The sequence below is a fragment of the Archocentrus centrarchus genome, chromosome 13, assembly GCF_007364275.1.
Source record: "Archocentrus centrarchus isolate MPI-CPG fArcCen1 chromosome 13, fArcCen1, whole genome shotgun sequence".
Taxonomy (NCBI): Eukaryota; Metazoa; Chordata; class Actinopteri; order Cichliformes; family Cichlidae; genus Archocentrus; species Archocentrus centrarchus.
In genome coordinates this window covers 31,012,306-31,026,388 of record NC_044358.1, presented here as the reverse complement: position 1 = coordinate 31,026,388, position 14,083 = coordinate 31,012,306, and the positions used below count along the sequence as shown (strand labels likewise).

Genomic DNA, 14,083 nt, shown 5'->3' with positions numbered 1-14,083 from the left:
AAAAGAATATAAACAAGGTAATGAAAAGAATGGAAAACGAATCTGACATATGCGGAAACAAGTAACCCAGTGCACACGCAACAGAAGCCAGACAGTATATAGCAGCACAATTAATCAGATTTTAATCTTTAAACTTTGGACCCCTTTAGATTTTATTACTCACTGGCACTATTATAATAGAATGCCAACAGATTACAAATTACTTCATTTAATGCGCATGTCTGTCCTAAGGAACTGCTTCTTCTTAACTGAATCTTCTCTTGTACACTCAGACAAAGGAGGTTGGCTTGGTGTCAAATGTAAATGGTAGATGGAAAAGACTCATTCTACTTTTACTTTTGGTATCAGGAAATGTGCAACAAAATCCAGGTCCAGCTCTCAACACAACTGACACACCTGATGAATTTAAATCCAGATCAGGTCTTGATATTATTCATATTAACTCTCGCAGCTTACTATCTAAGATGGATTCAATTAAAATCTGGATCAAAACTACTAATACTGATATCCTAGTTTTGACTGAAACCTGGTTACAAAAATCCATTACAGATAAGAATATTTCTCTAACAGGTTATAAGGTTTTTCATTGTTACCGCCCTAGGACAGGTGGTGGAGTTGCCATTTATGTAAAAAGCAACTTTCACGTCACTCTTTTATCCTCTGTATCATTCCGAAACAATTTGAATTTCTAGCCCTGAAACTAGAATACACTAAGGGTCAGTATAATCACGATTATAGGCTGTTATCGACCACCTTCTGCTGTCTGTGACACACTTCCTACTTTGTATAAATATCTAGCTGGCCTAAATAATCATGAATTTGTATTGTTAGGGGATTTAAATCTAGATTGATTGACCACATCTTCAGAAAGCTTAAAATCTATTTGTGATTCTTTAAATATCACACAGTTAATTATTTACCCCACCCGACCTAATAAGAAATGGCCTCTAAAATCATCTCTTCTTGATTTAATTATGATAAACACTCCACATAAATATACAGGGATAGTCATTTTTGCAAATGACCTTAGTGATCATTGTGCGATAGTATAGGTACAGTTAGAAATCTTAAACTGCCAAAGCCAAAGCCACATATCTTGACCAAAAGAGATCTAAAACACCTAAGTGAGCAAGCTTTTGTTCATGACTTGTCGCAATTTGAGTGGAACAGGGTCTCTCTTTTTGATAATGCCGACCTAGCCTGGCAGTACTTTTATGAAGAGTTTGTAAGACTAATAAACAAACATGCTCCTACACGTAAAGATAGGGTGAAGGGCCGAAATAATCCCTGGTTCTCCCCAGATATTGGGGCACTGCTCAAACAAAGAGATGCAACTTGGGCTAGGGCAAGAAAAAACAACACTGTGGATGGCTGGCTCTGTTTTAGGAAATTGCGAAATAAATGTACCTCATTAATTAGAAAAGCAAAGTCAGAGTTTTTTCTTTTACAGATGACAAAAAAACTAAATGACCCAAAGAAATTCTGTAAAACAGTAAAATCAGTTTCTGATCAAGCGCCACTGAGTGACTTTCCAAATTTTGTACTGAAAGAAAGCAAAGTTGTGTCTGATAAATCAGCCATAATGAACATTTTATTTCTGTTGGCTCTCTATTTTATAATTTAAACTCATTTGGCCCAAATGTAAATACTGACGCGCTGTTTCTGAATAATAATTGTAACCCCTCCACTTTTAACTTTGCTCCTATATGTGCAGTTGAGGTTCTCAGAGTTGAAAAATATAAACACCAGAAAATCACCAGGGCCAGAAAATCTGGATCATTTTTTTCTCACGTTGGCTGCTGAGTTTATAGCAGAGCCATCGTCTCACATCTTCAACCTAAGTCTAATCACTAATAAAATTCCTAGGGTCTGGAAGTCAGCTTCAATGTGGTTCAAACTCGTTTACATACTCTGAAGTTGGTTCAGAATGTGGATAAGACGAAAGCAATGGTCTTCTCACAATCCAGAAGACTATCAGAGATCCCCCTATTGCTTACCACAGCTCTAGGTGTACAAATTGAGTTTGTCACTAACTATAAATACCTTGGTTTTACATTGGATAAAGAGCTTTCTTTTAAAAAGCACATAGCAAATTTAAGAAGAACACTGAGAATGAAGATTGGGTTTTATTATCGCAATGGATCCTGTTTTTCTCTCCAAGCTAGAAGAAAATTGTTATCAGCAACCTTTTTACCACTCCTGGATTATGGAGATGTTTTATGCTTCAACTAAATGTCTTCAGTCCTTAAATGCTGTCAGTGTGCTTTAAGGTTTGTAACAGGCAGCAGACGTCTTACACATCATTGTGAACTGTATGCAAAAGCTGAATGGCCTCCTTTGAGCGTATGGAGATATAATCACTTGATGATCCTGATTTATAAAACTCTACTCGGTTTGGCTCCAGCCTATTTAAAGTCTCTTTTACAATGATCTACTACTGCCCATTCTTTACGCTCCAACAATATCTTTCTTTTGTCAGTTCCACGTGTTAGAACAGAAAAAGCGAAGCAAGCATTCAGCATTATGGCTCCGATAACATGGAATCAGCTCCAGTCTGAACTCAAGATGTCGCAGTTTATATCATTGGATTTATTCTGAGCAATTCATAAAAACAAGCAACGTGAGTCATTTAATCAGTCTCACTGCTTTTAAACTGTTTTTTAATTTGTTTTAAACTTAATTTATTTTACTTTTGTGTAACCAGGTTGTTGTGTTGCAGATTTTCTGCTCAGGTCCCTCTTGAAAATGAGATCTGGATCTCAGTGGGGTTTTACCTGGTTAAATAAAGGAAATGAATCTCCATCACAATTTTGGCTTCCCGCAATTAAATGAACATGATCGAGTGATAATTAAAACACGTGCAAAGCTAAAGCAAATCAAGCGCTCCCTAAATCACTGCCTGGTGACCTGCCCGCATGTGCCAATCACAGTTGTTCCCTGCACTGTGCAGCGTGAAGTTTGCCGGACCAATCTGGACAAGTAGCACTGCATTAAAAGACAGACATACAACAAAATAAAATGCCTAGCACAGCAAAGAATGAACAGCTGGTCCCTCGAAGAGGATCACCATCTGTTGTTTGGAAATACTTTGGCTTTAGAGCAAGTGATGTTAACCAAGAGCAAATCATATGCAAAGATGCAAAGATACTCATTTGTGACAGTATTGATACCAACAGTGCCATCTTCACCTCCTCCAGTTGACACACAACTTCACAGCAGTACTGGTACAGCCACACAGCCCCTCCCCTCATTAGAAGCATTTGATGTTTACAGCACTGAGCAACACTTTCGAGAGGTCAGTAAAGAGGTCAACAACACTGACGTATTGAACAGTTATCGTAAATATTAACCTGGCTGGTGCACGTGTTAATGTTAGCTGCCTAACCTGACAAGCCACAAACCCAGCCTCAGGGCATCACAAGTTAGTCTACTCCTAGTGTCAGTCTAAAGCTCGGGTAATTGGGAGGGTTGTGCCATGAAGCACATCCAACATAAAATCTTTGCCAAATCAAATATGCGGATCCTTCCACTGTGGCAACCCATGTGGAAATATGGGAGCGGCCAAAGTTACCTTTATCAGATAGCAACATTAGCCATATGTTATCATTAAGGTACCAGTTAGCAGTTATGGCTAATAATGAAACAATAACCTTAATGTGGGAGCTAGGCAGCAAACACAGTCCATAACATTAAATTGGACAGTGTCAGTTTAACAGGGTAACACTATTATTTAAAACTGTTGTTTCTCTTAATGTTCCAGATTGAAGCTGAGAAAAGTCTAGCATCAACTAGAGTGTCATGTTTACATGACAGTGCACTAAAAACATCTTTGTCACTAAACTCAGTGAACAATCGTGACAAATAATGTTGTTCGCAACACAAAATAATTGCGATAATAATTTTGGCCATAGTTGTTAGTGTTACAGTAGCAGTGCAGCCCTAGTGTATAGACTGTGGTAAGAGCCAGACACATAAACGATTAATAGTTTATAGTCCATGAGAATAATCAACATGTTTTCACTGGGCAATCACCATAAAAATAACAGCAAGGCTGCTGTTGAAATTTGTATGAACTCTTGCCAGGTTTTATTACAAATTATTGAAGAATGCAAAGTGTGTGTGTGTGTGTGTGTGTGTGTGTGTGTGTGTGTGTGTGTGTGTGTGTGTGTGTGTGTGTGTGTGTGTGTGTGTGTGTGTGTGCGCGCGCGTGCATTTATAGTGTATTTGTCCAGGTGTTCATGTATGTGCAGAAATCAGTCATTATATTCAGCTCTGCAAGCATCACAAAACCCCTCAGTGTCCCAGATGCAACAATTACAGCTAGTCAGTGGATACATCTTTGTGTGAGTTTATCAATAGAGCTGATCAATAAGAAAAACCCAGCAGTCAGGGAGAGGCACTGGAGCACAGTAACACACATTCTGCTACTCTAGACTGAGCATAACAACAGCAGCAATAACACCCACTGAAATAACATCAATATTAATCTGACTTTCAACACACTAAAGCAAAAACACATATAAGTAAAACACGACTAACAGGGGAATATGCATGTTTAAAGAGCAACATAAAATCAACTTCAAAAACATTTGCTAAATCAACAGATGCAAGAGAAACAACTGTGGATTTACATCATGATTACTATTGGCAATAAAGCATTAGCAATGATAATAAAGCTTTCAACAAAACTGATGATACACTCAGCAAATAATGAGCAAATTAAATCAGTTCACTAAAATACTGTGACAGGATTAACCACGGTGCTGTTTTACCTGCACGTAAAGGAACACCGGAATGTGGGAGGACCAATGTCTCCTGGCTACTCTGTGAGCTTTTGAATTTTTGAGCTGTGTGAAATGCTTTTTGTGTCCATGAGTTTTAAGATTCATATATTATTTACTTTGGTCATCTTGTGTCATTTTAAAGCCCCTACTTCTTTTCAGCTGTAGCTTCAAATAGTCACTTTTATTCGACACGAAGATTCTTACTACTACCATGTTTGGAAATACAAAACATTTGTGGGAGATCCATGTATAAACTCTAGTGAACGAATATGACATGTGACAAAGTCCTTTTATGTTGTGACTATTATAACCCCTTCAAAGAACAAACGTGTACTTACTCAAACTACGGACAGATGAAAAACAAAAGAAAAGCCAATATAAAGTGTCTTAGTTGCAAAGAGGCTGGTTGCAAAGAGGCATCTAAAACCTCCTTGCACGAAAGACGCCCACAAACACTTGCCAACTACTCGTTGAAATGCAATCACAAGGAGGGTTTTTGGTACAGCACCCTCTTTGCATCTGATTTCAACTGACAGTAAACAGGAATATCCAACAACCAGTCACCAACTAATCGTGGAATGCACATTTTTAACTAGCAACTGGAGGTTGCCAGAGGGTCACTGACTGGTTTCTAGACCTTTTTGACTGAGGCCTAAGTCAGCAGAATGGTTGATGGGGTCCCAGATTGGACCAACACCCACCACAAGAGCTTTAGTTCTCCTTGGAATTAATTCCCCATGTCTCTGGAAGTCTTCTGGAGGAATGAGCATAATTTTAACAAAAGCTATTCCTTTGTTCTTTTGATGATGGGGGCAAAAAACACTACCTAACATGTCTGTCCAAAATCTCCTGTAAAGATTCAAATTGGTCAAGATCTGCTGACTGTGAAAACCAAAGCATGAATGAAGCTGTTCACAGTTACACTTATTTTATGCTTGAGCGGGGGATAGCTCAGATTGCCCTAGACCTGGACAGAGCGTCTGTTGTCTGATGAGGACTGTCAAAAACACATCATACCACGGATCTGTGCTGTTGTTGGTCTGCCCGCCAGCTGCAGAGAAGAGGGAAGTTATAACAGACAAAGAGCTGAAGTGAAACCGTGTGTTGAAATCAATGAAAAGTGTCTACTGCAGCCACAGTCTGTACTTCTAATACTGTATTTTTGATCTACAAATACTTTTTCGTGCTTCATCCGTTCCTGGTGAACTCCACTGTCGCTGTCTTCGCTCCTCATCCATGTGCACAGGTCATCCGCATTCAGCAACGTGCATTTGGGAGTTTGGAGGACCTCACGGGAACACATTTGTGGTGGGTGAAAACCCCTCTGTCACTGTCAAACAGAAACCCATATCCAGATGGACACATTTATGGGCCCATAAATTACCTTGTTAGCTTAAATAACCTTCAAGCTACAGTGGTCAGTTCATTCAGGCCTTGTAGTGTTACATGGGACCGACAAACCTCAAACACAAACTTTACAAACACAAGTGTGAAAGCTAGGTGTCAATACCCCTTTGCCACAAAGATGAAGGAGACATGATAGCATTTTCTAATTAAACCAAACCTCTGTGCCACAAACACAGCTGCCTCACCTCCTGCCTTGATCTCCCCGGGGAGTACACATACACGCAAACACACCACAATTGTAGCCACTGACAAAAACACTCATGCACACAGTTGTGGTTGTCCATTTGATTACTGACAGCAAGACAGCTGTAGCCATTCATACACACACACACTTCCAACTTGTATACACACACAGTTGTAAACACACTCAATGTCTTAGACACCCACACACACACACCTGTCTGTGGCAACAGTGCATAGAGATAAGGAGGCTGACAAGAGCTGCTGGAGCCAAAGCTGGGAACTGTGGGGGCTGTCAGCCTCATTTTCCTGTGACACCTCCAGGCTCACACACACACACATAAATACACACCACACAATTGATGACATTGTATTGACTTATATTTATTTCCTGTCTGTATTCTTACCCTGTTACATAATGCACCTAAAGAAACCCTTCTTCTGAAGTCAACTGAACAGCAAAGCTGCTTTTGCTTTATTCAGAACAACAAACGACACCTTAACCCAACTGCAATTCCACACTCCATCTTTAAAACAACTCCTAATAAGGTGCGAGAAACAGTCACCATAAGAGACCGAATGGTACGGTTTTCTATTCTTGTACAGAACCCACAATAGAAAAAAACAGGAATGACACACAAACCAAGACATGTTCTAGAGAAATAATGTTCTACCACAAACTCATATGTACTATAAAATGATACAAAAAATAAGCATAGGAAATAAAACTTTCAGGGACTTTTTTGTCCGTACAGAAATGGACTGGCAAGAACAATTATGAATACAAAGTTATGAGGTCTCACATAAAAGCAAACGTCAGGGCTATGTCAGGTATCACATCTTTTGAGACATTGTTAATTTACACTGTTTTGTGCTGCAACTTTTGCAAGATTCAAATGGTCTCAGTTAACTGCAAAATATAGCAGGACTAAAACAAACATCAACATTATCTTGGCTCATTTAGCGGTTTCATTTGGCTAGGAATATTCACAGATCCATTTTTACAATAAATGGCAATTTTGTGGTCTATCAGTTTATATAAAATTTATTGAAGGCAGTGGAGGACTGCAGTGATTTATAATGGCTGATATGAAATAGACTTCCACTTTGTTATAGGGACAGTTGTATGACATCTAATTACACAGATTACACTGTTCAACATTAATGTTGAATGCCTTGTAACTAAATTAATGCATCCCATCTCATTCTTTCAAGCTTAAATACACACACAAATTAAAATACATGCCTTGTTATAGTGATTATTGAGGGCACTGAGTTTAATCAATTCAGAATAATGAAGTAGCTCAAATCCACATTAACTGAGGAATATAGAGGTGCTTCTGTGAAACTTTGCTTTCATTTCCAAACTAATATTTTTAGTTTTCTCCCACAGTCTACGTGTATATACTGAAGACTTTAGTGCAATATATATGTATCATTTCTGTGACAAAACATGGTGTACCATGCCGCTCACCTAATGTGGGTTGGGACTGGGTTCAACCACATGCATACAAAAATGAATGGCTGAACATATGGACAATAACTGCACTACAGTCTCTACGATTGGCTTTGTGCCAGTTTACAAAAGTTCCACCCATCCATCCATCCATCCATCCATCCATCCATCCATCTCCTTCTGTTTATCCAGGCTCAGATCATGAGATCACAGGAGTAGCAGTCTAAGCAGAGAGCCCAGACTTCCATCATCCCGGCCACTTCTTCCAGCTCATCTTGGGGGGGACACCAAGTCGTTCCCAAGCCGAGATATAATCTCTCCAGCAAGCGCTCAGTCTGCCCTAGGGCCTCCTCCCAGAGGGCACCACCACAATCAAAAGGACTTCAACTGGCTCCTTTTCAATTTAGAGGCGCAGCACCTCTCCTCCAAGTCCCTCTCATGGCCGAGCTCCTCACCCTATCTCTAAGGGAGAGCTCAGCCACCCTTTGAAGGAAACTAATTTCTGCTGCTTGTATCTGTTCTTTCAGTCTCTACCCAAAGCTTGTGACCATAGCTGAGGGTAGAGATGTAGAGTGACTGGTAAATAAATAACTTCACTTTTACTCTCAGCTCTCTCTTCACCACATCAGATCGATTCTCCTCTCCCCTCACTTGTGACCAAGACCCTGAGATACATTAATTCCTCCACCTGGGGTAGTAAGTCATCCTGGACCCAGAGTGGTCACTCCAACCTTTTCTGGCTGAGAACCATGGTCTCAGACTTGGAGGTACTGATTCTCATTCCTGCCACTTTACACTTGGCTGCGAACCACTATAGTGTGAGCTGGAGGCCATCACCTAATGAAGACAACAAAACCACATCGTCTGCACAAAGCAAAGATGAAATCCCAAGGCCACCAAAGTGGAGACCCTCCACTATGCCTAGATATTCTCTCCATGAAAACTACGAATAGAATCAGTGACAAAGGGCAAACCTGGTGGAGTCCAACATCCACCGGAAATGAGTCCAACTTACTGCCAGCAATACTGTACAAACCAAGCTCAAATGGCACACGAAAGGTGGCTGGGCTGGACAGATCTGGTGTACCCAAAACATATAGTGAGGGTGCATCAGAAAGGTCTGGCAGAAGCCCCAGGCTGTGAGATCTTCAATTTCCATCACCGGCAGAACTTCAACAGCATTCCAAGGGAGGCTGAAGACACTGAGTCTGAGTGGACCATGTTCTACCCCTCCATTGCTGAGGCAACTGCAAGGTGCCTGTTGTGGTGGTAATCCCAGAACCAAATGAAGGGAGCCACCAGGCAGAAGAAGGAGTCTTACTGGGCTTGGTTAGCTTGTGGGACTTCAGAGGCAGGCCAAGCAGAGTGTGGCTTGGGCAGTGGCTGACGCTAAAGAATGGGTGTGGGAGGAGTTCAGTGAGACCATGGCACAAGATTTTCAGTTGACCTCAAAGTGATTCTGGCAAACCATCAGACGACTTGGGAATGGTATATAGTGGTTGGGATGCTGCTGACCTTAGATGCATAGTACAGAATATTCTTATTCTGTATATTTAGTATATTAAAGTCTTTAGTACTGTACAGTAACCCAGCTGTATAAGGGTGATATGTTGTGTATAAATGTGAGTGGTCCCAGTTCTGTTTGAGCTGTGTAAGAAAAGTGTAAGTAAAGTTGGGATCATTAGAAAATGAGGTGAACCAGGGTTGGGAAGATCTGAAAGCAACGCTTCCCGTGATATACCTTTCAATAACAATCTCAAATCCAAGTGCATCCCCTTGATAATATTAAGACAGGTTTCCTTACAGTTTGGGCTTATGTGTTTAAGCTGTTCTTTAATTAAGTTTATGTTGATTTAGTTTGATGCCTGAGTTTGTTATGGCCAGAGGCGCAAACCTGACACATGTCTCTACAATTGGGAACAAAACACTTTAGCAGTTATTGAATTTACTCAAGATCCAAACCCCAAATCACAAAGTTAATTATACAAATATGCAGATGCAAGATTGTGCAAGTTCAAACTTATAAAAAATCTGCCATTCATGATGATGATGAGACCAGGATTTTTAGCCAATATTGGGGTTCTTGTATTTCCTGTAGAAAGCAATTAATTACAGCTATTTCCTGCCTTTCTCTATAGTACAACATCACATGATTGCCATCTAATAGTATACTGTTAAGCCTTCCATACAGCCACATAGTATAAGCACAAATCCTTGCCCTAAAAAATTTTGTATCACCACAAAAGCAGCTTCAGCAGCACGTCACATAAAATGCTGCTTGACAGTGAAGGTTGTTTATGGCTGTTGCACAGTTTCCTTTGGTGTAATAAATTCTAAATAATGTGCATTCCTCCTCAACTCAAAAGCTGTACACTGCTGAGGCTATTACTGTGAAAGCACAAATGTAAAGCCACTTTCATAATGCTTTTCTCTTCACCCACAATGCGCATAATTGAAAAATTCAAGCAATTCAAGCAATGAAATATTGTTTGGATTGTAACTGTAATGTGATAATGAATATAGAAACTGCAATGTATACACAGTTGTTAGTGACTGGTGGATATTCACTCAGTGCAATCTATTTGAGTCTTTCTTCTTGACCTTTGACTTTTTTATAATTCAGACAATGCTGCACTGAAGCTTTAACAGCTCGACTGTAATAGGCTTTTCATACAGATAATGAGAGAAACCAATTATTCATTCCCTTTAATATTTCAAGCAAACTGAACTCATTAAATTTACACCCTGGCCAAAGGACAGCATTTTGTTCTGATATTTATTTTTGTGCAGAACAGGTAATGGTTTAATTTCTTAAACTAATAAAACCGTACAACAGCAGCTCATGTATGGCTACATTGTACTTTTAAACTAAATGCTGCACATGAAATCCTGGAGACGGGGAATCAAAACATGGATAAAAGTGTGAATTGAAAGCTTTTAAGCCAAATGTTTTTTGCTGAAGCGCACATATTTAGCAGATACACAAAAGCACACAAACATGTGCAAAAGCAAGCAAACAGTGCACACAAAGGTTTCTGCCTTCTTTCTCTTTGCCTTCACTATATCTGCCTATTCCCGCTCTGTCTCTTTTCTCTGTCTCTCTCTCTGAATATTTTAGTATTGATGAGCCCATTACTGATGATAACACAGTGCAACATCAGCATCCTTTCTCCCTTTCTGTCTCTCGCTTTCTTTCTCTCTAACACACACACGCACACACACACACACATGCACACTCATCAGGAGTCAGGTTACAACTCTGCTGCTGCTGCTGCTGGTGTGTACTTCTGTGCATTTCGCTGTGAGTGTGTGTGTTCAGCAGGAGGCTGGGGAATCTGACTTCCTGGCGTCAGGCCAATAAATTGCACTATTTTTCAGGCTGGAAACCATTCGCGTGCACACCAACTGGCACACAAATATGCATACGCGAGAAACAGATTACAGGGGCGATATGTGTCAGCTGTTAAAATGATGCGCAGTGATAATAGTGAATAAGCAAAGTGCACCGAATGTGAAGATGGCTTCCTGAAAGGAACCCTCAAACATTTAAAGTAACATAACAGCGCACAACAAATGCTGAGCGGTAAAAGGTTTACAGGCAGCATGCATCTGCTACTGTAGAGCACTGTCACTATGTCAGGTGATGAATAACTGGTTCACAAAGCAACGACCCAGGAATCCACACCTCTGAAAACCCACCACAGTGACAAAAATGCAAAAGCCTGCAGATGTTTCTCTCAGAATTTTCAGCCAAAAGCGTTGCATTTGATCTCAGTGCTCAGTCACAGGAGGCACAGATCCCAATGGGTACAGGCATGACATCTGCTCTTCTGTATTTTGTCAAAGTGCCACGCTTAATGACCTTCTCTGATCACTGGTGCGGCATCAAACCTGCTCGGGCTTGAGGGAAGCAGGTGAGACTAGCTCCTGAATCTAATTGTGTATCAGAGATCACTGACATCCATGTGGCAGATTCGTTATTCCCTCAAAATCCTGGCTATTTTTTTTTTCCAGGACTGGCCAACAAATGCTCAGACAGAAGCTTAGTCTTCTCTGTGTTAGATGAATGAAAGTCATTATCCTCCTGTGGTTTCCTTTATTGAGTTTAAACCAATAATGAAGGAGGGAATAAAACCCATTAGAGGATTTTTCAACTTTCAGACAAAATTGAGCTGAAATTGATATGCGGGAGATTTTACTAATATATGTGCAGTCAGTGTAAAATGACATCATTGGGTTATTATCCACAAATGATCCTATTCACTTACAAAGAAGGCAAGGGGATGGGGAGTCTTATAAAACACACACTGTATTATGGATGCATTCCTTGTGGAAATCTCATATATAGAGTATGTACTTGCTATCTGATCAGTTTGCTCATGCAATGTCACTTTAACTTGAGAGCTGGCTTTGTGAGTTTACACAGTAAACTTTAATTTCAGAGAGCAGAAACCTGATTCTGCGTGAGGACTGCGCCACTTTATTAACATACATTTAGCTAATCACCGAGCCCTGACATTTAAAAGTTTGTCAGTGTTCAGATAGGTCCCAGTGGGAAGACTCGTGTCAGACAGACAGACAGCCAATAGCTAAACCACGCAACACAATGAAGTCCAACAGAACAACACATCTAACTGCAGCAATGATTAATGCGGAGTTTAATAAACAGCTCTCTGACACAGCAAACACTGTGAGCTAGACAAAATTAGGATGCAATACTGGGCTTCAAGATTGGATCAAATAGAGCAGCCAATTATTATAATGATCATGTCAGCCTCCTTTGATCCAGGGCTCATCTTTGCCTTCCTGTGAAAAACACGTATCTTTTTAGAAACTAAGAAAAACAGCCTCGGGATCAGGAATGAACATAAACTCTGAGAAAGAGCCCTGTTTTGAGCTCTGCGGTGATGTATTTCAGGGTTTCAGTGGACAAAAATCTGCACCGAAGAAGAATTTATCTCAAAACAGGTCTGGGGATTTCAAACATAATTTCCCCTTATAAGGTATTCTCTATAATGAATTTAAAAGTTACAGATAATAGCTTTATAGATGAGTTATAAGCCAGATAAGACTCATATGTGCGTGTGTCTTCATTCTTCCTTTTGGGTAGGCTTAACATGTCAGCTAGAAATAAAGGCATGCATAAAAAGTCATAAACAGATTTCTGTGCAGTTGCCTGTGAGCCTTTTTCCAGGTCAAAGGCTGGCTCCAGTCAGTCAGTTTTTCCACAGCTTGGCGACCAACAATTGTACTTATTTTAATTCATCTTTAAAGCTCGGCTAAATAACGTCTAAAACATTAATAAATCTATTAGTAAAAGCTTATAAACCATTTATGAAGGGTACCTTATTAGAAAGACAGAGCAAGACTATCATTAATTCTAGATTATGTGGCTTGTTCAAAGTCTGCCTTTAAAATTAATATTTTTAATATAAGAGTTTTCACAGACAGAATCCAGTTAGGAGGGATGTATTTCTCCCTGCAGGAATATTAGAGGAAGAGTAGCCTATCAGTGTAATGTCATGATTTCCTGGAAGATACAAAGGGGCGATAAGGTCACCAAATTCTCTACGGAGCAGGCAGGCAGTCAGAGAACATTTTAGTGACGTTTCAGTGATTTTTGTCCGCGGGTTTTTACTGACAGCCGCATGTACGGTTCACGTGGGGTCTCTTACCGCCGCTGTCAGTGGGAAGATTGACACCCAGCAGGTCACGCTCGCACTACTACACACACCACTCAGTATCTGGCTCGCTGCTAGACGCCATGTGCTTCCAGTTAAGAGCCGTGCGTGGAGAAGAAGCAGGAAGCTTCAAGATGCACAGACTTATTAGAAACACTTGCACTTACATCTCAGAGGACGGCGGCTGGCTACGGCAGAGGAGCGCGTGTCCGCACGCTTGTCCCATCGCGCATCCTGCCTTCGCGCCTCTCCGGTTTACCCAAAACAGCTGCAGTTGGAAAGGAGGGAGCTGCCCGTGCGGAGGGGAGAAGGAGGACAGACGACGGATGGGTAGGTGACTGGGTGTGTGCTTCTCTCGCTTTACCCCCAGTGTGGTACGCCTCTCTCCGGTCTGCTCTCCGCTGCTGCCTCCTCTCTCGAGCTCTGACAGCGCGCGGGGATTGGTCGGGACCCGGTAAGTGATATTTGAGCTGCGGCGAGCTGGGATATAACAGCTGAGCAGAGAGAGAGAGGGGGAGAGAGGAGGAGAGCTGACACATGGACTCATCCACAAAAAAAGACGTGTCAGTCAAACC

At 40.8% G+C, this 14,083-nt stretch overlaps 1 protein-coding gene across 1 annotated transcript in view; it reads right to left on the bottom strand.

The window, feature by feature from the left end:
• The window catches only part of pde2a (phosphodiesterase 2A), a 182,019-nt gene extending 168,183 nt beyond the window's left edge, over positions 1–13,836 (bottom strand). The window contains 1 exon segment of the mRNA XM_030745132.1: positions 13,676–13,836. Coding sequence (XP_030600992.1) covers positions 13,676–13,734 — 59 coding nt within the window. The 5' untranslated portion in view covers positions 13,735–13,836.
• Between the last annotated feature and the right edge of the window lie 247 nt (positions 13,837–14,083).